General features: G+C 40.9%; 2 protein-coding genes across 5 annotated transcripts in view; one reads left to right on the top strand and one right to left on the bottom strand.

Moving 5' to 3' along the window:
• LOC124589324 overlaps positions 1-24,415 on the bottom strand; it is a 201,456-nt gene that overhangs the window by 154,883 nt on the left and 22,158 nt on the right. The gene's annotated exons all lie outside the window — the stretch shown is intronic.
• LOC124589258 (protein Mpv17-like) overlaps positions 1-24,415 on the top strand; it is a 67,662-nt gene that overhangs the window by 542 nt on the left and 42,705 nt on the right. Inside the window, exon 2 of one of the 4 annotated variants that reach the window (XM_047131548.1) lies at positions 5,074-5,200. The exons of 1 other annotated variant lie outside the window; for it this stretch is intronic. Coding sequence is in view for 1 of the 3 variants with exons in the window: in XM_047131542.1 (XP_046987498.1) it covers positions 11,395-11,459 (65 nt within the window). In the remaining 2 variants the exon portion in view is untranslated. Of the gene's footprint in view, positions 1-5,073; positions 5,201-11,327; positions 11,460-23,067; positions 23,147-24,415 lie in introns of those variants that run through there. 2 more of the 4 variants (XM_047131542.1, XM_047131547.1) reach the window with 2 other exon arrangements.

Raw genomic sequence — 24,415 nt, forward strand, 5'->3', positions numbered from 1 at the left:
CGATCACTTTCTCAGGTAATCTAATTTTTTTAAAAATCGCCTAATCTCTGCATCTTTTACTTTTCTGCGCCAGTACATTTTATCCTAGAAAATATTACTGCATGCGTATTTTTGTAATTGCATAGTTTTCACAAGAATAGCCACCTGAAGTTTCATTTAGGCTACATGAGTTATGTGACTCGAAATTGTGCAGGTAATTCAGACCTACAACATTCTTCCGTTTTTCTATACGAAGAACAGAGAGACTACTGCAGTGCCCATCAACCCGAAATTTCCCAGTATTACACAACAGTCATACCTTTATTTAACTCCCTATCCTAGAGTAATTTTCATAAATCGACAGTCATTCTGAAAACTCCTGATTGATGTACAAATCTGAATGCAGAAAAAATGGTTTGGAGGAGGATGAGAGTGTGATTTGAATATGAGATTTTATGTGTACACGGTGCCTGGGTTAGCTGTCAGATACGTAACTATGAGGTATAGTAATTAATTGACAGCTCCATCATTCCCACAAGAATCTGAATATATGGTTATTAACTTTTATTTTCTGTTGGAGCCGTTTTTCTCGTATCTGTATTTTTGCTGTCCTGTTATGTTTACAACAACAATGGTGTAGAAAATCTAGCAAATGTGTTTGTTTCATCAACTTCCAATTTAATTTTTCATGCACCAAAAATAGTTAAAACTTACTTCAGAATTATCAGCCTACATCAAACTCCCTTCAGCCAAGAAATAAGTGTGTGTGTGTGTGTGTGTGTGTGTGTGTGTGTGTGTGTGTGTGTGTGAGGGGGGGGGGGGGGATGAAAATCCTAGTATAGGCATCAGAAAGTCTGCTATGCTATACACACTAAAGAAGAACATTTAATTTCTTATCCTGAAGAATAAGGAGGTGGCACAGCTGAAAGGAGTCCAGTTAGCCTATTACAGAAGACAGCAGTGAAACTAACAAACTCACTGAAAAGTATGGCCAAATGGGGATTTGGTCCAATGAAAGACGTGAAGAACTCTATAAAAGTAGATGTGACAGAGCACAATATTCCTACTATTTGTACCAGTAACACACCAGGAGAACCTGGATGCCTTGTTGTGCTATCTGTCAGATAGGGGAAAGCAAATTATCATTTGTGGGGACTTAAGTGTTGATTCACTTAAAGAGTGTAATAGGAAGAATGACCTGGCAGTCTTACTCGGCTCTTTCAGTTTGATGTCTGTCATTGATTTTCCTACTGGGGTAGTAAAGGACAGCAGCACATTGATAGATAACACTTTTATAGACCAAGATAAGTTTAAAAACATAAATTCTTGTCCTGTTGAGAATGGCCTTTCTAATCATGGTGCTCAGCTAGTTACAGTATATGACATAGCTCCATTCAGTAATTCAGAACTACCCTGCAAAGTTGTGCTTTCAATTAATGACTCAACAATTAGAAATTTCAGGGAAAATCTTCAGCAGTTAGACTGGATGAGGTGTACAAGGAACCCTATGCTAATTTAAAATATAACTTATTTCATGATACACTTGTAAGAGAATTTGAAAACTTGTTTCTCCAAGAAAGTAGTTAAATCTAATTATAAGAAACCACGCAAAAAACCTTGGCTTACTAAAGGAGTAAAAATGTTTTGTAACCACAAAAGGGAACTGTATCTAATAATAAGAAAGAGTAATGACCCAGAAACAGCCAAATATTATAAAAAGTACTGTGCGGCATTAAGGAAGGTTATTAAAAAGTCCAGAAGCATGTGCATCATGTCTGAGATTAATACCTCTGATAACAAAATCAAAACAATTAGGAATATTATTACAAGGGAGACAGGGCAACCAAGAGTACAGGATGACGACATTACCATCAAAGCGAATGGAAACCTGACAGACAACAAGTTGTAAGTCGAAAACATTTTGAATAATCATTTTTTAAATGTTGTAGAGAAAATAGGATCTAAAAGTTCATTAGAAGAAGCAAGACAGGTAATGGAAGAGGCCTTACCCACACAATTTGATACAATTTAAATTAGGATGATGATAAACTCTCTCAAGAATGAAAGCTCACATGGAATTGATGGCATTTCCAGCAAGATAATAAAAGCTTGTTCCCAAGAGATAAGTGGGATTCTTAACCACATATGTAATAGCTCTTTGAAGCAGGGTTTTTCCCAGATGGACTGAAGTATGCCATTGCTAAAATACTGCATAAAAAAGGGGATACGCCTGATGTCAACAACTACCACCCAATCTCTCTTCTGACTGCCTTATCCAAAATTCTTGAAAAAGTAATGTATTGTACAGTAGCTTCACACCTTTGTAAAAATAAAGTTTTAACAAAATGTCAGTTTGGTTTACAGAAAGGTTTTTCAATGGAAAATGCTATATATACTTCCACTAATGAAATATTAAATGCTCTGAGTAACCAGAAGTCACCCGTTGGGATTTTTTGTGATCTCTCAAAGGCTTTTGATTGTGTAAATCATGGAATACTTCTAGATAAGCTCAAGTACTATGGTATGAATGGGACAGTACTCACATGGTTTACATCATACCGAACTGAAAGAGTGCGGAAAGTTGAAATAAGCAGTTCACATAATATGCAAAAAACTGGTGATTTCTCAAACTGGGGAACAATCAAGAATGGGGTGCCGCAAGGTTCGGTCTTGGATCCTGTGCTGCTCTTAATGTATATTAATGACTTACCATTCTGTATTCACGAAAATGCAAAGCTGGTACTTTTTGCTGATGATACAAGTATAGTTATCACACCCAACAGACAAGAAATAACTGATGAAATTGTAAACGATGTTTTTCAGAAAATCATTAAGTGGTTCTCTGCAAATTGGCTCTCATTAAACTTTGACAAAACGCAGTATATACAGTTCCACACAGTAAATGGAATGACACCATTAATAAATATCTAATAGCTAAGGTAGAATATCAAAATGTCTAGGTGTATGCATTGATGAGGGGTTGAACTGGAAAAAACACAGTGAAGATCTGCTGAAATGTTTGAGTTCAGCTACTTATGCCATTAGGGTCATTGCAAATTTTGGCGATATACATATCAGTATATTAGCTCGTGGTTTCGCGATAGCGTTCTCGCTTCCCGAGCATGGGGTCCTGGGTTTGATTCCCAGCGGGGTCAGCGATTTTTCCTGGCTCAAGTTGACTGGGTGTTGTTCTGTCATCATCATCATCATCATCATCATCATTCATCCCCATTACGATCGGAGGAAGGCAATGGCAAACCACCTCCTCTAGGACCTTGCCTAGTAAGGCGGCGCGGGTCTCCCTTGTCGCTCCCCTATGCTCTGTAAAGAAGTATGGGACTCATCATCATCATCATCATCATCAAATTAGCTTACCACACCTTGCTTTCTTATGGCATCATATTCTGGGGTAACTCATCACTGAGTAAAAAAGTGTTCATTGCACAAAAGCGTGTAATCAGAATAATTGCTGGAGCTCATCCAATATCACCCTGCAGACACTTATTTAAAGAGCTAGGGATCTTCACTGTAGGCTCACAATACATATATATATTCACTTATGAAATTTGTTATTAACAATCTGAACGAATTCAAAAGTAATAGCAGTGTACATGGCTACAACACTAGGAGAAAGGATGATCTTCACTACTCAAGGTTGAATCCAAATTTGGCTCAGAAGGGGGTAAATTATGCTGCCACAAAAGTCTTTGGTCACTTACCTAATAGCATCAAAAGTCTGACAGATAGCCATATAGCATTTAAAAGGAAATTAAAAGAATTTCTGAATGGCAACTCCTTCTACTCGTTAGATGAATTTTTGGATATAGTAAGTGGGTAATTCTCCCCCCCCCCCCCCCCCCCCCCCACACACACACACACAAATTAGAAATATTAAGTGTTATGTAATATTTTGTGTAATGTAAATCTTGTATAGACATCTTTTATTAACCTGATATGTTCCACTTCATTACGAAGTGTCATATTCGTGATCTATGGAAGAAGTACTAATCTAATCTAACCTGATTCCAAAACTTAAAAAAAAAAAGCCGTGATCTGGCAGTGAGGAAACCAGAGTCCTCACAGTTAACTAGAAGATATCATAAATGTCTCATTCATAATTTACAGCTTTTTATGATTTGGTAAAAGACTAAATGGAGCGACTTGTTATAAAAGACAACGTAGAATACAGTAATAGAAATTCCTAAATGGAACAGTATGCAAAATAAGGGAAAAGCAACCACTCAACAATAGTGGATCAATGTGTGGAACTTTGTAACACATATCAGAAAACAGCATTCACACAAGCTTTTGAGCACTAGCTCTTTTTCCAGCAATAGTACAAACATTTACACAAACAACAATACAGACACCCAAATATACATTCCAGTGGCCATGGCAAGACTCAGATCCATTCACTGTCATAGAGTAAAAAATTCCTGTACTGTGCCCTATAGTGTCTGTAGTTTCAGGTCTCTTTATTTTTTTCTTGAATTTCTCCAATGGTAAGATGGCTGAATATTCTCGGGGCAATTGTTGTAAAGCTGTATCTTGCTTTCCACAGTTGACAGATTGGTAAGTTCTAGACTTTTTCTCTTGAGTTTGGTGGTTATGTATCTCTTGCCCCCTTGCTGAATGTATGGTACTTAGGTTTTCCTTGACATGGATAAGGCACAGTAACATGTAATGGCTGTAACCAATAAATTATTCCAAGCTTTATGAAGAATGGTCTGCAGTGCTCCTACTTATTACTCAGTGTTATAATTATTATTGCTGTCTTTTGCATAACAGCACATCCTTGTAGGCTGATGAATGGCCCCTCAGCTGCAGGCCAGAGAGAATATAGCTGCAGAATAGAGCATGACATATAGTTAACAGATACTGGTCTGTAATTAGTTTTTTAAATCTCCATTAGAGGAGTACCGTACGTGATAGTTTCTTGCATACATACTCTTTGTGTATGTTCCATGAAAGTTTGTGATCTGTTACCAAACTTGGCAATTTCACAGTTTCTACTGGGTCCAGGTATATACTTTTTTGCTGATAATGCACACCATATGCTGAATTTTCTCTTAATTTATTTTGATTTTGTTTTAGGTGAAACACTCCTTGGCCTTTCCAAATAGCATATCTGATTCCAGGAGTGCCAGACTAGAATTTTTTCCTTTGGCAATAACGGTAGCATCAGCAGCAAATCTGCTGCCTGTTCTTAGTAACACGAAAGGTTAGCTAGTACAGTACCTCTCATACCAAAGCATTTTAACTTTTTGTTTAGGTTATTGTGGGGGATGCAATCAAACACTTTGCATGTGATCACACAGTGTGCGTTTCACAAACACCCTCCCTCCCTCCCCCCCCCCCCCCCCCCCCCCAAAAAAAACCAGTTTTATTTTTGCTAGTATCCCCAATGCACCAGTAGTTGTGGATTTTCCCTCTTGAAAACCATGTTGTGCTTCATGGAAGGGACTGTTTTCCTCAAAGTAACCCAAAAACTGATTGAGACTGGCCCATACTTTGACACTAAACATGGGCCTTCCTGTTTGGAAATTTGTAATGTCCATTCAAGAAGGTTGGGAAGACTTCTGTAGGTACGCAGTTGTTTATGGCTGTGGCTGATTATTGCTGTTTCAGCAATAATTTTGCTGAAGAAAGTACACAGCATCCCATAAAAATCTCCATTCTCTGAAGGTTTGGGTAAATGTATACTTTGTGTGTTCATAGCTGTTGTGTTGCATGCCAATGTCGACAACAAATCTTAGTGATGAATGATATAAAATGAGTACAATGAATCATGAGTTGATTGTTAACAGCCAGTCAGAATAGTTGTTCATAATTTCCTAAGGTTTGTAAATAAACTTCTGGTATTTTGTTCTGATAGGTTAGAATTTAATCAAATTGTCAAAATTTTCAGCAACATTGGAAATAAGATGTACATGTAAATTACTGCAACAATGAACATGTATCTCAGGCTGAGCTACAAGTGAGTCTAATTAATTAATCTTATTTTCATATTGAGATTTGTTGGCTTTGTCAATTCACAACAAAGCTATCACATCCAACCTAGCCTAGGCTTTGAGCCACATTCCACATTAATCTGCCAGCACATCTAGTTTTGTACAATTTACTACAAATGAAAAAGACAGATTGCTACTGAACACGTACAGGAGACGACGAGTCCAGGATTCTTTTTATTGTGTCTGCCTGTAACTCAGTGTGCCCTCTATATATTATGTGTCTGCTTGTGTCTGTATATGTATGTGTGTGTGCGAGTGTATACCCGTCCTTTTTTCCCCCTAAGGTAAGTCTTTCCACTCCCGGGATTGGAATGACTCCTTACCCTCTCCTTTAAAACCAACATCCTTTCGTCTTTCCCTCTCCTTGGTTGCGAAAGCTAGAATTTTGTGTGTATATTTGTGTGTCTATCGACGTGCCAGCGCTTTCGTTTGGTAAGTCACATCATCTTTGTTTTTAGATATATAATATTCTATTAATTATATTATAAGAAGGGAAGTTGCTACTCACCATATAGCAGAGATGCTGAGTTGCAGAGAGGCGCAACAAAAAGACTCTCACTATTAAAGCTTTCAGCCATTAAGGCCTTCATCAACACTAGACACACATACGCTTGTGTGCGCAGAGTTGCGTTTGCATATGTATGTGTGTCTAGTGTTGATGAAGGCCTTAATGGCTGAAAGCTTTAATTGTGAGAGTCTTTTTGTTGTGCCTATCTGTGACTCAATATCTCCTCTATATGGTGAGTAACAACTTTCCTTCTCATAATATTGTTACATTCCGTCCCGGATTTTTCACTATTTTATTCTATTAATTAAGTTTTTGTGGAAATAACTGCTTAGCAAATGTCTGCTTATTTAAGAAACAGACTGCAGAAAGTTACCATAGGCTGTTCAAGTAATACAAAGAGGGATGTCACGTCATGTGCATGGTGAAAAATCAGAATCGGAGACCCACAGGGTTTGATCACGAAACACTACTATTCATGCTTTATGTTAATGATTTGCCATTTTATTTGAATCAGGAGGCAGAATTAGTCCTGTTTGCAGATGATACAAGCATTTTAGTGAAGCAGAGCAAAGAAGAATCAACAGAGAAAAATAGTTAATGCTGTTTTTATGGTAGTTACTAAATGGTTTTTGTGGGCTAGCTTTAAGCTGTGAAAAAAATTCAGTTCCAGTTTTGAACAGTCAAAACTATCCAACCTCCTACTAACCTAGTATACAAACAAGAATTAATAAACAGTAGAAAACTGTAAGTTCTTAGGTGTGCATTTTGGTGAAAACGTAATCTGGAAAAATCATAGAGCAGCCAGTTAAAAATTTTAGGTTTGGCTACTTTTTTGATAAAAGTAATGGGTAACTTTGGGGATATAGAAGTCAGTAAGTTAACATATTTTCCATATGGGCTTTCATTTAGTTAATTACTTAGTTAGTTTCATGTTCAACAGATCACTTGCATGACAAATCGTAATGGTGTGGGACAACTCATTTTACATTCAAATTGAAAATTAATTTGTAGATATATCTAAAAACAAAGATGATGTGGCTTACCAAACGAAAGTGCTGGCATGTCGATAGACACAAAAAAAACGAACATACACACAAAATTCAAGCTTTTGGAACCAACGGTTGCTTCGTCAGGAAAGAGGGAAGGAGAGGGAAAGACGAAAGGATGTGGGTTTTGAGGGAGAGGGTAAGGAGTCATTCCAATCCCGGGAGCGGAAAGACTTACCTTAGGGGGGAAAAAAAGGACAGGTACACACACACACACACACACACACATATCCATCCGTACATACACAGACACAAGGGCTTGAGTCCAAGTGTGGTTTGAGTACCAGTCCAGCACACTGTTTTAATCTTTCAGAAAGTTTAATATCAGTGCACACTCCAATGCAGAATGAAAATTCATTCTGAAAACAACCTTCATGCTGTGCTTTAGCCACATCTCTGTAGTATCTATTCTTCCAGGAGTGCTAGTCCAGCAAGTTTTACAGGGGAACTTCTGTGAAATTTGGAAGGTAGGAGATGAGGAACTGGCTGCAGGAATGGATTGCGAGATGTGCTTGGGCAGCTCGCGAAAGGCTATGGTCTTGGGTTTGAGTCCAGGTCTGGCATACAGTGTCACTCAGCCAGATGAATGTGGATTGTCCATTACGCCTAATCAGTTTTACCCACAAGAACTAAGAGAGTTTCCAAAATCTTATCAACACAGAGAGGCTGAAACGTTACTATTATTTGTTGCATTTGCTCTGCTGGATACTAGCTGCCCCATTTTCTCATTTTTGAATGAAAATGGATGCTGCCTAAACTTCTGAAAAGAGCAACACAAGGAACGATCAGACATTGTGGTGACAGTGGTCGGATAATGGAACAATATTTGTCTTGTTTTTGAAACATCTGAATCTTTATGTGAGACCTACCAGTGTATCCCCTGTCCTGTTGCTTGTCGACAATCTTTCTTTCTTTTCTTTCTTTCTTTCTTTCTTTCTTTCTTTCTTTCTTCCTTTTTTTTATGCGGCCTGCCGTGAGTCCATCTCCTATGCCAACTTCTTCAGCTCAGAGTGGCACTTGCAACCTACATCCTCAATTATTTGCTGGATGTATTCCAGTCTCTGTCTTCTTCTTTAGTTTTTGCCCTCTACTGCTCCCTTGAGTACGATGGAAGCCATTCCCTGATGTCTTAACAGATGTCCAATCATCCTGTCCCTTCTCCTTGTCAGCAGTTTCCATATTTTCCTTTCCTCTCCAATTGTGTGCAGAACCTTCTCATTCCTTACCTTATATTAGTCCACCTAATTTTCAACATCTGTCTGCAGCACCATCTCAAATGCTTTGATTCTTTTCTGTTCCCACAGTCCATGTTTCTCTATCATAGAATGCTGTGCTCCAAGTGTACATTCTCAGAAATTTCTTCCTCAAATTAAGGTCTATTTTTAATACTAATAGATTTCTCTTGGCAAGGAATCACCTTTTTGCAAATGCTGGTCTGCTCATCTACACTCCTGGAAATGGAAAAAAGAAGACATTGACACCGGTGTGTCAGACCCACCATACTTGCTCCGGACACTGCGAGAGGGCTGTACAAGCAATGATCACACGCACGGCACAGCGGACACACCAGGAACCGCAGTGTTGGCCGTCGAATGGCGCTAGCTGCGCAGCATTTGTGCACCGCTGCCGTCAGTATCAGCCAGTTTGCCATGGCATACGGAGCTCCATCGCAGTCTTTAACACTGGTAGCATGCCGCGACAGCGTGGACGTGAACCGTATGTGCAGTTGACGGACTTTGAGCGAGGGCGTATAGTGGGCATGTGGGAGGCCGGGTGGACGTACCGCCGAATTGCTCAACACGTGGGGCGTGAGGTCTCCACAGTACATCGATGTTGTCGCCAGTGGTCGGCGGAAGGTGCACGTGCCCGTCGACCTGGGACCGGACCGCAGCGACGCACAGATGCACGCCAAGACCGTAGGATCCTACGCAGTGCCGTAGGGGACCGCACCGCCACTTCCCAGCAAATTAGGGACACTGTTGCTCCTGAGGTATCGGCGAGGACCATTCGCAACCGTCTCCATGAAGCTGGGCTACGGCCCCGCACACCGTTAGGCCGTCTTCCGCTCACTCCCCAACATCGTGCAGCCCGCCTCCAGTGGTGTCGCGACAGGCGTGAATGGAGGGACGAATGGAGACGTGTCGTCTTCAGTGATGAGAGTCGCTTCTGCCTTGGTGCCAATGATGGTCGTATGCGTGTTTGGCGCCGTGCAGGTGAGCGCCACAATCAGGACTGCATACGACCGAGGCACACAGGGCCAACACCCGGCATCATGGTGTGGGGAGCGATCTCCTACACTGGCCGTACACCACTGGTGATCGTCGAGGGGACACTGAATAGTGCACGGTACATCCAAACCGTCATCGAACCCATCGTTCTACCATTCCTAGACCGGCATGGGAACTTGCTGTTCCAACAGGACAATGCACGTCCGCATGTATCCCGTGCCACCCAACGTGCTCTAGAGGGTGTAAGTCAACTACCCTGGCCAGCAAGATCTCCGGATCTGTCCCCCATTGAGCATGTTTGGGACTGGATGAAGCGTCGTCTCAGGCGGTCTGCACGTCCAGCACGAACGCTGGTCCAACTGAGGCGCCAGGTGGAAATGGCATGGCAAGCCGTTCCACAGGACTACATCCAGCATCTCTACGATCATCTCCATGGGAGAATAGCAGCCTGCATTGCTGCGAAAGGTGGATATACACTGAACTAGTGCCGACATTGTGCATGCTCTGTTGCCTGTGTCTATGTGCCTGTGGTTCTGTCAGTGTGATCATGTGATGTATCTGACCCCAGGAATGTGTCAATAAAGTTTCCCCTTCCTGGGACAATGAATTCACGGTGTTCTTATTTCAATTTCCAGGAGTGTATTTCATGACTATCAATCCCAGCGTTAAGTTTCTCACAGTTCTCATTTCTGCTACTTATCATTACTTTTGTCTTTTTTCGATTTACTTTCAATCCATATGTAATCATTAGACTGTTCATTCCATTCAGCTGGTCATGTAATTCTTCTTTGGTTTCACTTAGGATAGCAATGTCATCAGCAAATCGTGTCATTGATATCCTTTCACTTTGAATTTTAATCCTACTCCTGAACCTTTCTTTTATTTCCATGAATGCTTCTTTGATGTACAGATTGAATAGTAGTCTTGGCTCTTGTACATTTATATTACACGTCTCTCCATATAGCTTACCCCTATTTTTCTCAGAATTTAGAACATCTTGCACCATTTTACACTGTTGAATGCCTTTTCCAGGCCCAGAATACCAAATTGAGGCATTACCTCTCACCATGGACAATGCAGAAGCCAACAGCTTTCACCTAACGACCGAGAGCATCAGGTTTTGCATAGAATTGTCAGTGCTAACAGACAAGCAACATTGTGTGAAATAACTGCACAAAACAATGTGAGGCATACGACAAACATATCCGTGAGGCCAGTGGGGTGAAATTTGGTGTTAACGGGCTTTGGTAGCAGACGACTGACACAAGTGCCTTTGCTAACAGCACAACTTCACCTGCAGTCTTAGGCTTGTGACCATATCGGTTGGACCATGAACGACTGAAAAACGGTGATAAGAGCTAATGCTGGGGTTTGAATGTGGTGTAGACCCTATGAAACCATGGACCCAAATTGTCGGCAAGGCATTATGGAAGCTGGTGGTCCAGCTGAACCAATCATTGACTGCAAATGGTTATGTTTGGCTACCTGGTGACCATTTTCAGCAGTTCATGGACTTCGTGTTCCCAGGCAAAGATGGAATTTTTATGGATGACAATGCACCATGTCACTGGGCCACAATTGTATACAACTGGTTTGAAGAACATTCTGAACAATTCGAGTGAATGGTCTGGCCATCTAGATTGCCCAAGATGAATGCCATCAATCATTTATGGGATATAATCGAGAGGTCAGTTCGTGAACAAAATCCTGCACTGGCAACACTTTTGCAATTGTGAATGACTACAGAGGCAGCATACCTAAATATTTCTGCAGGGGACTTCCAACAATGTTGAGTCCATACCACACCAAGCTGCTGCACTAAACTATGCAAAGAGCAGTCTGACATGATATTAGGAGGTATCCCATTACTTTTGTCACCGCAGCGTATGTTTATCCCGGAAGTCTCATATGCTGTTTCTTAGCCGCTACTGCATTGTTTTGCGTGAAAGTTAAAAATAAAGTTGGGCTGCCAGCAGATATCTTGGTGGTCAGGGGTGGGGAGAAGGGCACAAGATGTTTACAAGCTGCGTGGTATGTGCATCCCTGAGTTTTTGCATGCTTCCAGCAGACACTGTCTCTACATTATGAGAGTCTGCTCTATAAATAAACTATTTTAGGAACAGTCAATCACAGCAACTTTTTGCTAGTCAGGATACATTTTTATCACATACTGTTTTTATTTTACTTCTACATCTATATTCTGGAAACTTCTGTGAAGTGCATGACGGAGGGTACATCCCATTGTAAAGTTATTAGGGGTTTTTCCCATTCCATTCGTATGGAGTGTGGAAGGAATGAAAATTCTTCTGTGGATGCTGTGGTTAATCTAATCTTATCCCCACAATACCTACGGGAGTGATATGTAGAGTGTTGTATACTCTGACTCATCATTTAAAACCAGTTGTTGAAACATTTTAAGTAGGCTTCCTCGGGATAGTTTAAATTTACCTTCAAGAGTCTACCATTTCAGTGTCCTCAGCATCTCTGTGACGCTCTCCCACGGGATCAGACAAATCTGTGACTATTTATGCTGCCTTTCAGTATCCCCTGTTAGTCTTACTTGGTATGGTCCCACAAACTTGAGCAATATTCTAGGATGGGTCACACAAGTGATTTGTAAGCAATCTCATTTGTAGATTGATTGCTTTTCCCCAGTATTCTACCGATAACCTAAAGTCTACCACCTGCTTACCTATGACTGAGCCTATGTGATCGTTCCATTTCATATACCTGCAGAGTGTTACACCCAGGAATTTGTATGAGTTGACAACTTTTAAAGTAAGTTGCCAACCTTTGCACCACTTTGAAATCTTAGGCATGTCAAGATCTGACTCATTATTTATGTAGCGTCTTTCAAATAGTGTAGATGTGCTCGCTACTGGAATCTGGATACAATTTTTTCTCCGTTGGTATTGCAGCTGAATGTTGAAATTTCATGATGATATAGTTTGAAGTTTGCGCTACAGATGGTGTTTTGTTTTCTTGTGTAGCACTAGTGAGAGACGCATGAACTGCAAAACAAACATGGCGTGCGTGTTATTGTTGTAAGTTTAAGAAGAGAAGTGAAATGTAGTTCGATATTTGTGGGTCAAAGCGCTTAAACCGAGTGAAATTCACAGGGACTTTGGTGGCATGTACGGGGAAGACTGTAGGAACTGTAGCAATACCGAGCGAGGTGGCGCAGTGGTTGGACACTGGACTCGCATTCGGGAGGACGACGGTTCAATCCCGCGTCCGGCCATCCTGATTTAGGTTTTCCGTGATTTCCCTAAATCACTCCAGGCAAATGCCGGGACGGTTCCTCTGAAAGGGCACGGCCGACTTCCTTCCCCATCCTTCCCTAATCCGATGAGACCGATGACCACGCTGTCTGGTCTCCTTCCCCAAACCAACCAACCAACTGTAGCAATGTCTCCAGGTGGTGCGCATTCTTCCAAGAGGGCCTTGTGAACCTTAGTGATTCGCCACGCTCTGGGCAGATGTAATAGCTGCAACCCCCAGAATGTCGGAGCCATTGAGGCAGAAATTTCGAACGACTGGCGCATGTAACTGCTTAACTTATTGCAGCATTTCAACATTTCCTATGTTGTGGTGTACGATATTTTTGATGACACTTTGAACTTCCGTAAAGTTAACGCTCCCTGAGTGCCTAAGAACCTGACAGACAATCACAAAGGCCAGCGATTGAAGACCGGCTTGGATCACTTAACACGTTACGCCACAGAAGGGTATAATTTTCTGAAAGGAATTGTCACTGGTGACGAGTTGTGGGCGTACCAGTACATGCCCAAAACCAAGTAGGCCTCTATGGAGCGAAAACAGGTTGGTTTCCCAGTACGAGAAAAAATTCGACGTGACTTAATCTGCTACAAAAATCCTTGTGACATTGTTCTGGGATAAGCATGGTGTGTTATTGGCTTAGTACTGTTGCAATTCAGTTTTGCAGCTAGGGCAGAAGGCATCCTTGAGATAACTGAGGACAGTTGACAGACACATATTACATGACCATGATATTATTGCACCTGGCCTCCTGTGGCCATTAGCGGAAACAGGCGGTGATGTTACAGTAAACAAATACTGTTATTACTAAGGCAAACACATCACACTATAAACTATTTCAAGACCGCTGTGTGTATACTGTCCAGTGTTTCAGTTTATCCTCATGAAATATCACGATAACAATTCACAATAGGTCACCCGAAGTGCCCTCACTTGCAGATGCAATAATATTGTGGTCGATTAATACCCTGTTACCATGTTTTATTGTGCTGGAAATCAGCGTGTAGTGGTGTTGGATCGGTTCCTTTGTACAGTTTGATAAGAGCTGCACGAGGAAGTGACAGAGAAAAGATTGAGGGTTCTATTTCTGCAATATTCTGTAAGGTTGCACACCCAACTTGATTGCAAAATATAGCTGAAACCTCTGCCACACCAAGAGAGTGACCCAATTTCCTGTGGAAAAAGAAATAATTGTAATTGCTTAAGTTACAGTACGAGGGAAGATCGGAAAGTAACTTTCAATAATTTTATTGCCAGAAAGATTAATTGGTAATAAAAAAATCACAATTGAACTTACTTGCATCTTTTACCTACTTTCCTACATAGTTGCCAACTGAATACGGGATCACTGTGAATACTGCAGCCTACATTAAAACTTTGCTGAAGTTGTGGTGTGCCCTTCGTGACGAAATCCACAACATTAATGCTTATGTGACAAACTTCGCCGAGCGGTTCTAGGCGCTACAGTCTGGAACCGCACCACCGCTATGGTCGCAGGTTCGAATCATGCCTCGGGCATGGATATGTGTGATGTCTTTAGGTTAGTTAGGTTTAAGTAGTTCTAAGTTATAGGTGACTGATGACCTCAGAAGTTAAGTCCGATAGTGCTCAGAGCCATTTGAACAGTTTTTTTGACAAACTTCATGACAATGCTCAGCCCTATGTTGCTGCTCCTATTCGTGAGAAAATCGCCAGATTTGGGTGGGAGGTGTGTCCAGCATCCATTATACACTCCAGACCTTGCTTGCACTGTCGGACTTTCATCTGCTTGTTACCGTGAAGAAATTCCTGGGCGGCCAACGCTTTGCGACAGATGCGGAAATGAAATCAGCAGTCCGCAGATGGCTATACTTCAATCAAACGGCCTTCTGTGAACTGGGCATATTGAAACTGGTATAACGATGGGAGAAATGTGTTGAGAAAGTTGGTAACTATGTAGGAAAGTAGGTAAAAGATGCAAGTAAGTTCATTTGTGATTTTTTATTACCTATTAATCTTCCTGGTAATAAAATTATTGAAAGTTACTTTCCAATCTTCCCTCATACTGTGACTTAAGCAATTACAATTTTTTTCCACGGGAAATTGTGCCAGTCGGTGTGGCAGAGGTTTCAGCGCTATTTTGCAGTCAAGTTGGGTGCGCAACCTTACAGAATATTGCAGAAATAGAACCCTCAATCTTTTCTCTGTCACTTCCTCGTGCAGCTCTTATCAAACTGTAGAAAGGGACCGATCCAACACCGTTATACGCTGATTTCCCGCATAACATAAACATGGCTTCAGGGTATCAGACGACCACAATATTATTGCATCTGGAAGAGAGGGCGCTTCGGGTGACCTATCGTGGACTGTTACCGTGATATTTCACGAGGATGAACTGAAACACTGGACAGTAAACACACAGCGGTCTTGAAATCGTTTATATGTGATGTGTTTTCCTTAGCAATCACAGTATTTGTTTACTGTAACATCACCGCCTGTTTCCGTTAATGGCCACAGGAGGCCAGGTTCAATAATATCGTGGTCGTGTAATACGTGCCTGTCATCTATCCTCAGTTATCTCAAGGATGCGTCCTGCCCCAGCTGCACAAATGAATCGCAACAGGACTCAGCTGTTTCTCTGTGGACGAAACAGACCCATGATCGCTTGCTAGTTCTACATTCAGTTTTATACGTCAGAGGTATTGTAGTAGACTTTGTAGAGTAGTAAATTTATACTTAATTTATGGGAGCAAAGGATCTGTCGATAAAACAAAATACAATTTTTCGCGCTAGAAGACTGGGGAAAAAAGTGAAATTTAAAATTTGAAAACATGTTCTCTCTACAAATTGGGGCCTCAACTTTGTTTGGGATGTAACGTGATGTCAGAGCTATTAATTATCCAGGTCTAGTCGGCATGGCTGCACAATAATATGATAAACTGGACAGGCGAAGACTGCCTTAGTTCAGGTCTAGGTTTTTAGAAGTCGATTCTACTGGTCAGTTTGAGTGAGGTTTCGGGAAATTTCCTACATTGTGTAATTGTATACTGTCTGTAGGCTATGCTTTACCTAACCAACCCAAAAAATATAGTTTTCAAAAAAACACTTTGTTCAGCTTGAGTTTTGTTAGCCAACATTTAACATATTGCAGGACTAAGGACACAAGTAAACAACAGTAAACAGAGAATAAAAGTATAAAAAACATGACAGTTGTGCAATTCTCATTAATATGAAGTCCTGTAAGCAAAGTGTTATGCCGGTTATGGCATCACCTGATTTAATTAGACGCATGAGTTGAATAAGACTTCTTTTAAATGTTTATTCCCAGTTTATTCAGCTCTAGATATCCAACAATTCTCAATCGCTCTTGCCTGTTTTCTAGTTCAGATTTTTAATTTTCAGTTTCAAGTTAATATTATGGAACTACCTATGACTAAATATTTTACTGAGAACATTTCAAGTGTTATTTCATAACACAAAGGATACCCTGGATTTAATCACATAAAGTTGCAATATCTGATTGTGGAATCGAAAATATGCCATCCATATTACATAAGTAACATAAAAGGATGAACTTTGTATGGACTGTTGAAATATGGTTAGCATTTATATATCAAAGTAATCTACCTAAGAAATAGAAAGTGGAAAACTAGGAATCATTTAAGATGTAAGATGTTTGTGCATTTGTTGTCTACTTCTATTTTTGTTTTTGGGAAACGGCTTGTTTCAAACTCGCCGAAAGAGTTATTTCAAACATGGAAACATTTGTATCTTGCCCTTCGTGGAAAAATTTATGCGAACGTCCATGATTGTTCTTTACGGAAAAACTGCGTCTGTGCTGATGTCGAGATACTGCTGTAAATACTAAGATTAAGGTATTTGCTTACGTATACCCTAAAGTAAAGTGTGCCTCAAAAGAATGTTTATACTTGATGTGTCAAAACAAAATCGAGTTTGAAGTCTATCGACAAAATCTTTTTTTATTATGTAAAATACAATTTAGAAACTTACTTCTTAAAAACAATATCACTTAAATGCAATCCAGCACGCCTACGGCATTCATTTAAACGATGAACAAAATTTTGCATGACGGCTCGGCGCGGAGACACTGGGGTGATTGCCACTTCGCTATGGATATTTTCTTTCAGTTGTTCCAGAGAAGCTGAATTATTAACATACATTTTAGATTTGACATATACCAATAAGAAAAAAATCCATAGGGCTCAATTCTGGACAGCGTGGGGGCCCAATTATGTCACCCCTCCAGGAGATCGATTTCCCACGGAAATTCCATGAACTCGCAGTTCAGACGCATTGGATGTGCGTGCTGTGGCCCCGTCTTGCTGAAACCATGTTATTTGGTTAGAGTCAGGAAAGTTTTGCAATTCAGGCACCAACATCGTCACATTACATTTGGACTTCACTGTAACTGCACGACCACTCTCGCCCTTGAAAAACTATGCATCAGTTATTCCTCGAGACGACATCGCAGCCACACAGTAACTTTCGGCGGATGAAAGGGTTTCTCATGCTTCTGTATAAGATTAGTTGCACTCTATTCTCGGCAGTTTTGTTTATTGACATGACCGTTCAGGTGAAAATAATCCTCGTCAGAAAACAAGATGCTGTTAAATGAAGGGCACTTAGTCGCATCATTAACGAACTGCAGCCTATGTCTGGCATTCTGATGCTTTAATTCTTGCGCCAATTGGACTTTGTTAGGGTGCAGTTTAAGGTCTTTTTGCAGAATTCGGTGGAGTGATTGACTGTGCACCTTTAAAGAAATTGCATGCTTACAAGTGGATCGTCACGAACAGACTGATTTACTCTGTCCATAGATTCGCCCTTTCTTGGTTGCCCGGGTCGCCCGGAATTTGTTGGCCAGTGTTGACCCGGGTCTCCTGAAACGTTTTGATCCATTTCTGGATAAGGGGAACACTCGAAACATCCTTTACATTACGTAATCTATGAACACTGCATAATTTCCTCCAAGCTACAGTCGCCAAATCACTGTTTTCGTACCTCCCCTCCGTCTACTCTCCTCCGATTTGTTGCGCGTTTGCAGAGCTCTTCAAATATAAACTTTCCTTTGAGACACCTTGTCTATAGTAATGTTTGTTCTTTTTCTATATATTTGGATACCGTCTAAACTGGCATGAAATTTGCTTGGGGATGTAATACCACACCTCAAGATTTAAAGTAATTTACCCCCTCTGTCATTTCCCTGTTAACCACTGTTTCTGCCCTCTGTAACCATTTTCCTTCAGAATACGTACCCAGGATTTTAATTATTGGATCATTCAGAGAGACCCCCAAGCAGATGGGAGACTTAATAAAGAACAAATAGGAACAGCACCGACATACTATCAGAACTTCTTCAGAAATGTTTGCTGAGTGGTTTGTTACTTACATTACAGTGGTTAGCGCCAGAGTAAGTGAATGTTGATAAATCGGCATACAATATCTCTGAGTGCTGCCTGATTGAGTTTGCAATAAAAAATAATTAGCTGTTAATTGTATTCTGATGGCTGATAAAACTTGCTTTCATAAATCTACGTAAGAAATTAGATGAATGATGAACAATGTATCGACATTGTTCAATATTTATTCAGTTACAGTGCAAAGTTGTCTATCAATAAAAACACCGGCTATAGTTTTTTACTGTATGTATTTGTCTCGTTATTCGGCTTCATGACGTCTTCAAACGATAAATAGTGTAGAATATCCACAGTTTCTTTTTTCATTAATAATCGAGGAATTTCCAACAAAGTAGTGACAGAAGCATCCACTAACACAAAACTGTTTCTTTTGTGCAACTGTGCAGAATGTCTAACATTCTGATCAGATATTCTATTTTGATCATGACAGAATATACAGCAATGCAACAGAGACAATCCTGGTAGCCAGATCCATTCATGTCTGTATTGGACTGTCGTTGATTAAGCAAGAGTCTTTAGGTAATCCCAGGAGAAAAAGTCCATCCATTGGTATCATATCTGTTGGCCGAGCTGCCCATGGAGTACACTACGAAGACCAGTTCGTTGATGCAAGAATCGTACACCTATGTTTCTAACATTGTGTGCAAAGAATACCTACTACGAAGTTTCTGAGGTACATTTTCGTTTTGTTGAATTCTTCGTTCACTCCTTTGAGGAATGAGACTACTCAGCAACGAACTACTGAAGGCTGTGAGAGCCTTAGATAAGCCACTAAAGAAAACTCTATGAACAACCATTGTAGAGTTCACATCCAGACTTTATATGGTGTTCACAGTCCTTTAGTCGTCCCACATAAATTAAGAGGCGGAGTGGAAATGCATGGTTCAAAGAATAGGTTGTGACGTTGGTGAATGAAATTTTAGCACGCCTTGAAATGCTAAATCAGGAGAACTGGACAGAGATTTTAGTCCAGCTGCCCTCCAACACAGATCCAGTGTTTATGCGCTCCACTCTGAACGGGCGAAGATGGTTCATGAAGAGGTCGATGCAACAACGTAATTAAGAGTATGCGCTTGTGAATTGTTTCCGCAGTGATTCATCATCAGTATGCTTTCATATGTTCAAAATTCCAGAAACGGAATCGTGATCTCGGTCGGACACTAGGAAATACAGCGTCTATACCATTTGCAGCATAGTCGACAGGGCCGATAACGGACCTCTGGTACAGAGCCGAGGGGAAGGTCTAAATCAGAAGTTTCGGTGATTCCGCGACCGTGTAGGCTCCAGATTCCTCGACTTGCATCATAGGGTGGCTGGGTTTCGGGTTCTGCTGAATAGGTCAGGAGGCAGCTGTACGGGTTGCAGGGGCTGTGTTGCGTGGACTGGGCGGTTTTTTAGGATAGAGTGTAAACACAAAAAGGGCTTCAGTAGTTCCAGGAACCACCGGTATAACGATTGTGAACTGTTGTAGCTGTGTTGTGAAAGTACCAGAGCTCTTCAAGCGCTAATAGGAATCACTGTTACTCAAATAGTTATAGGCACTGAAAACACTAAAGCCGCAGATAAGTTCAGCCGAAAGTTTTGGGAAGAACCTAAAGGTGTTGAGAAAGGTTAGGCTAAACACAGTTAGCAGTATCGTGTTTGTTGCTGTTAGTAGTAGTTTATCTTGTAGCGAAGTAGAAGTAGATATTTCCTGTGAGTTAGCATGGGCAGACTTCATTGTTGGTAACCGGAATAAAATAATAATTGGATTCTTACGCCGTCCTTCCAACTCAGAAGGCACAGTTGCTGAAAGGGTCAAAGAAAACTTTAAACACGTGCCCGACTCATACAACCATAGTTGGTGGTGACTTTTATTCACCCTCAATATGTTAGCGAAAATATATGTTTAATTGCCGAGGTACGCGTAAAACATCATCCAAAATTGTGCTAAACGCATTCTCTGAAAATTTTTGCGAGCATTTAGTTCATGAGCCCAAGCGAATAGTAAACGGTTGTGGAAACACACTTGACCTCTTAGCAATAAATAATCCTGAGCTAATAAAGAGCATCAAAATAGATACATGGATTATATATCGTAGAATCGTAATATCGTAGAACACAGGGTTGTCGTAGCGAGACTGAATGTTGTAACCCCCCAACAAAAATGCACCTGTTCAAAAAAGCAGGCAAAAATTCACTTGTACGCCTTCCTGAGACACAATCTCCACTCCGTCCAAATTAACGATGTAAGTGTCGACCAGATGTGGCTTGAATTCAAAGAAATAGTACCGACAGCAGTTGAGAGACTTATAACAAGTTAATTAAAAAAAAAAAAAGTTTCAAATGGCTCGGAGCAGTATGGGACTAAACATCTGAGGTCATCAGTCTCCTAGAACTTAGAACTACTTAAACCTAACTACCCTAAGGACATCACACACAACCATGCCCAAGGCAGGATTCGAACCTGCGACCTTAGCGGTCGCTCGGTTCCAGACTGAAGCGCCTAGAACCGCTCGGCCACAAGGCCCGGCAGTTAATTAACAAACGATGGAGCGGGTCAGAACGCTCTTGCAGAAACAACGAAAAAAAGCTTGCCAAATTTAAACGAGCGCAAAATTTCCAAGATAGGCAATCTTTTACAGAAGCTCTGAATTTAGCACGGACTTCAAATACGGGATGCCTATAATGGTTTTCACAACGAAACTTTGTCGCGAAACCTGGCAATCCAAACAGATCCTGCTCGTACTGCCAAAGCAGAGTTACTAAACACAGACTTCTCCAAAGTAGACAAAGTAAATATTCCAGAATTCGGATCAAGAACAGATGAGAACATGAGTAACTTAGAAGTTGATGTCTTCGGAGTAGTGAAGCAACTTAATCACTTAATAAAAGCAAGTCTTCCGACCCAGACTGTATACCAATTAGGTTCCTTTCAGAGTATGCTGATGCACTATCTCCATGCTTAACAATCATACAGAACCACTCGCTCGACGAAAGATCCGTGCCCAAAGACTAGAAGTTGGACAGTTCACACCAATATTCAAGAAAGATAGTAGAAGTAATCCACTAAAATACAGACCCGTATCATTAACGTCGATACGCAGCAGGATTTTGGAACATATATTGTATGTGAACATTATGAATAACCTCGAAGAGAATGGTCTATTGACTCAAGGTGAAAACGGATTTAGAAAACATCGTTCATGTGAAACACAACTAGCTTTTTGCTCACACGAAGTGCTAAGTGCTACTGACAAGGGTTTTCAAATTGATTCTATATTTCTAGTTTTCCAGAAGGCTTTTGACACTGTTCCACACAAGCGGCTTGTAGTGAAATCGCGTGCTTATGGAATATCGTCCCAGTTACGTAACTGGATTCGCGATTTCCTGTCAGAGAGGTGACAGTTCGTAGTAAATGACGGAAAGTCATCACGTAAGACAGAAGAGATTTCTGGCGTTCCCCAAGGTAGTGTTATAGGTCCTGTGTTGCTCCTTATCTATATGAACGATTTGAGAGAGAATCTGAGGAGCCGTCTTAGATTGTTTGCAGATAATACTGTCGTTTATCGTCCAGTAAAGTCATCAGCAGATCAAAACAAACTGCAAAACGATTTAGAACAGATATGTGTAAGGTGCGAAAATTGGCAAATGACCCCAAATAATGAAAAGTGTGAGGTCATCCACATGAGTACTAAAAAGAATTCGTTAAACTTCGCTCACACGATAAATCAACCAAATCTACAGGCAGTAAATTCAACTAAATACCTAGGAATTACAATTACGAACAACTTAGATTGGAAAGAAGACAGAAAATGTTGTGGGGAAATCAAACCACAGACTGCGTTTTATTGGCAGAACTCTTAGAAAATGTGACAGATCTACTAAAGAGACTGCCTACACTACGCCTGTCCGTCCTCGTTTGGAGTACTGCCTCGCGGTATGGGATCCTTACCAGATGCGATTAACGGAGTGCATCGAAAAACTTCAAAGAAGAGCAGCACGTTTTGTACTATCGAGAAATAGGGGAGAGAATGTCACTGACATGGTACAGGATTTGGGATGGATATCATTAAAACAAAGGCGTTTCTAGTTGCGGCGGAATCTTCTTACGAAATTTCAATCACCAACTTTCTCCTACGAATGCGAGAATATTTTTTGACGCCGACCTACAGAGGGAGAAACAATCATCGTAATAAAATAAGGGAAGTTAGAGCTCTCGCGGAATATCATAAGCCATGTAGAAGGAACCATCCCGGTATTCACCCGAAACGAAGTAAGCAAACAGTGGGAAAAATAAATCGGTACGGTCGTAATACTTTTGAGCAGGACGGATACATCAAAGTTGCTCTCAAGAGTATCTGGGCGTGCTTACTGTAAGTGTATTACGTTTTGATATCGTAATAACAAAAATTGTTTCCAGAGAATGTTTCGACGTCCAGTAACACACGAGTTACACTTTTATCAGCCATCTCTGTTATGCAATTAAAAGATATGTACGTTGCCCTCGTTAAAGTGGGTATAATAGCGCCGCGTCATGTTCTTATCTGTGGTATCAAACCGAATATCCGCGTCGAGGCCAAGTGGATATTCACGTATGAAAATAGCAGCACCGTGAAACGTTTGTGTAGTTTGTGCTCTCCACCTCACGGCAACCTCTCGGGTGCTGCGAACTTCCTTGGATCGCTCTGTGTCTGAGGTAGGACTATAGTCTTATGTACATTGATGTGGAAGTTCGAGAAGGGATGACACCCACATAGCAAAACACTGTTTACCTCTGTTTCATCCGAAATCGAACTTTTATTCCTAAGTCGCGAACGAATTGGGTAAAGATATTGTTGTACATTGCATTGCAAAAATCCCTGGAATGACACATCCGAATTCCTTACAGAGTAGGTTCTCTATTTAGAGGGCTATGCTTTTTCTTCTATGTTTTTTTTTTTTCAATCTGTATTTTCAATTTGTATTTTATGTGCTGTAGCATTCATCCTTCACAACCACTAGCGAACGTGCAGTGCCGTTGATGGGTACCATAACCATGTTTCTTGTGTAGCGCCTTCGAATTTGGAGTATAAGTGATAAATAATGTTTGCCCAGAATGAAATATTTGTTCGTCTACGGGAATAACCTAAAGTAGGAGAACAACGAGAAAAATAACACGAAAATTTCATTATTTTATTCAGTTATTTGCCAATATTAATTTTGTTCCTTTTAAGGTACTCTCCATGAGGTGATATGCAAATAAAATGTGTGGATCAGAATCCTAGATCAAGATCACTAAAATTCCTTTACTGACTTCTAGTTTCAGCTCATTGACGACCCTTCAAAAATGGTTCAAATGGCTCTGAGCACTATGGGACTTAACATCTGAGGTCATCAGTCCCCTAGAACTTAGAACTACTTAAAGCTAACTAACCTAAGGACATCACATACATCCATGCCCGAGGCACGATTCTCACCTGCGACCGTAGCGGTCGCGCGGTTCCAGACTGAAGCGCCTAGAACCGCTCGGTCACACCGGCCGGCGACGACCCATCTTCAGATCATTAATTCAGTGTGTATCAGCCACCTGGCATTACACATCGTCATAATCTGTTGAGTTGAACCGCTCTTGTTGTCATGTACACAGTAAAGAAGGTCGTCATGGTTACATAAATTACAATGTCAGCCATTTATCTCCAGTGCTCATATTGCCACAGTTATGTTTAAATGCAGTGTGATTGGCATGGTAACTATCATTTAGTCCATATGTGCATGTAAATATGGTGTATCACTACAGGAAGAAGGAAATAGCTGTACGAGGGGGGATGCAAAAGAAACAGGACTCCGAGGGCGCTGCCACTCGTAGACGTAGTGCAGGGTTCTCACGCTAGATGGTGTTAGTAGAGACCTTCATGAAACAGCTGTGCAGAAGGCGTCAGTGTAGAGCTGAACCTGCAAGTGTGGTATTGTTTCTATGACTGTTGGC

The sequence above is a fragment of the Schistocerca americana genome, chromosome 2 (genome assembly GCF_021461395.2).
Source record: "Schistocerca americana isolate TAMUIC-IGC-003095 chromosome 2, iqSchAmer2.1, whole genome shotgun sequence".
NCBI lineage: Eukaryota > Metazoa > Arthropoda > Insecta > Orthoptera > Acrididae > Schistocerca > Schistocerca americana.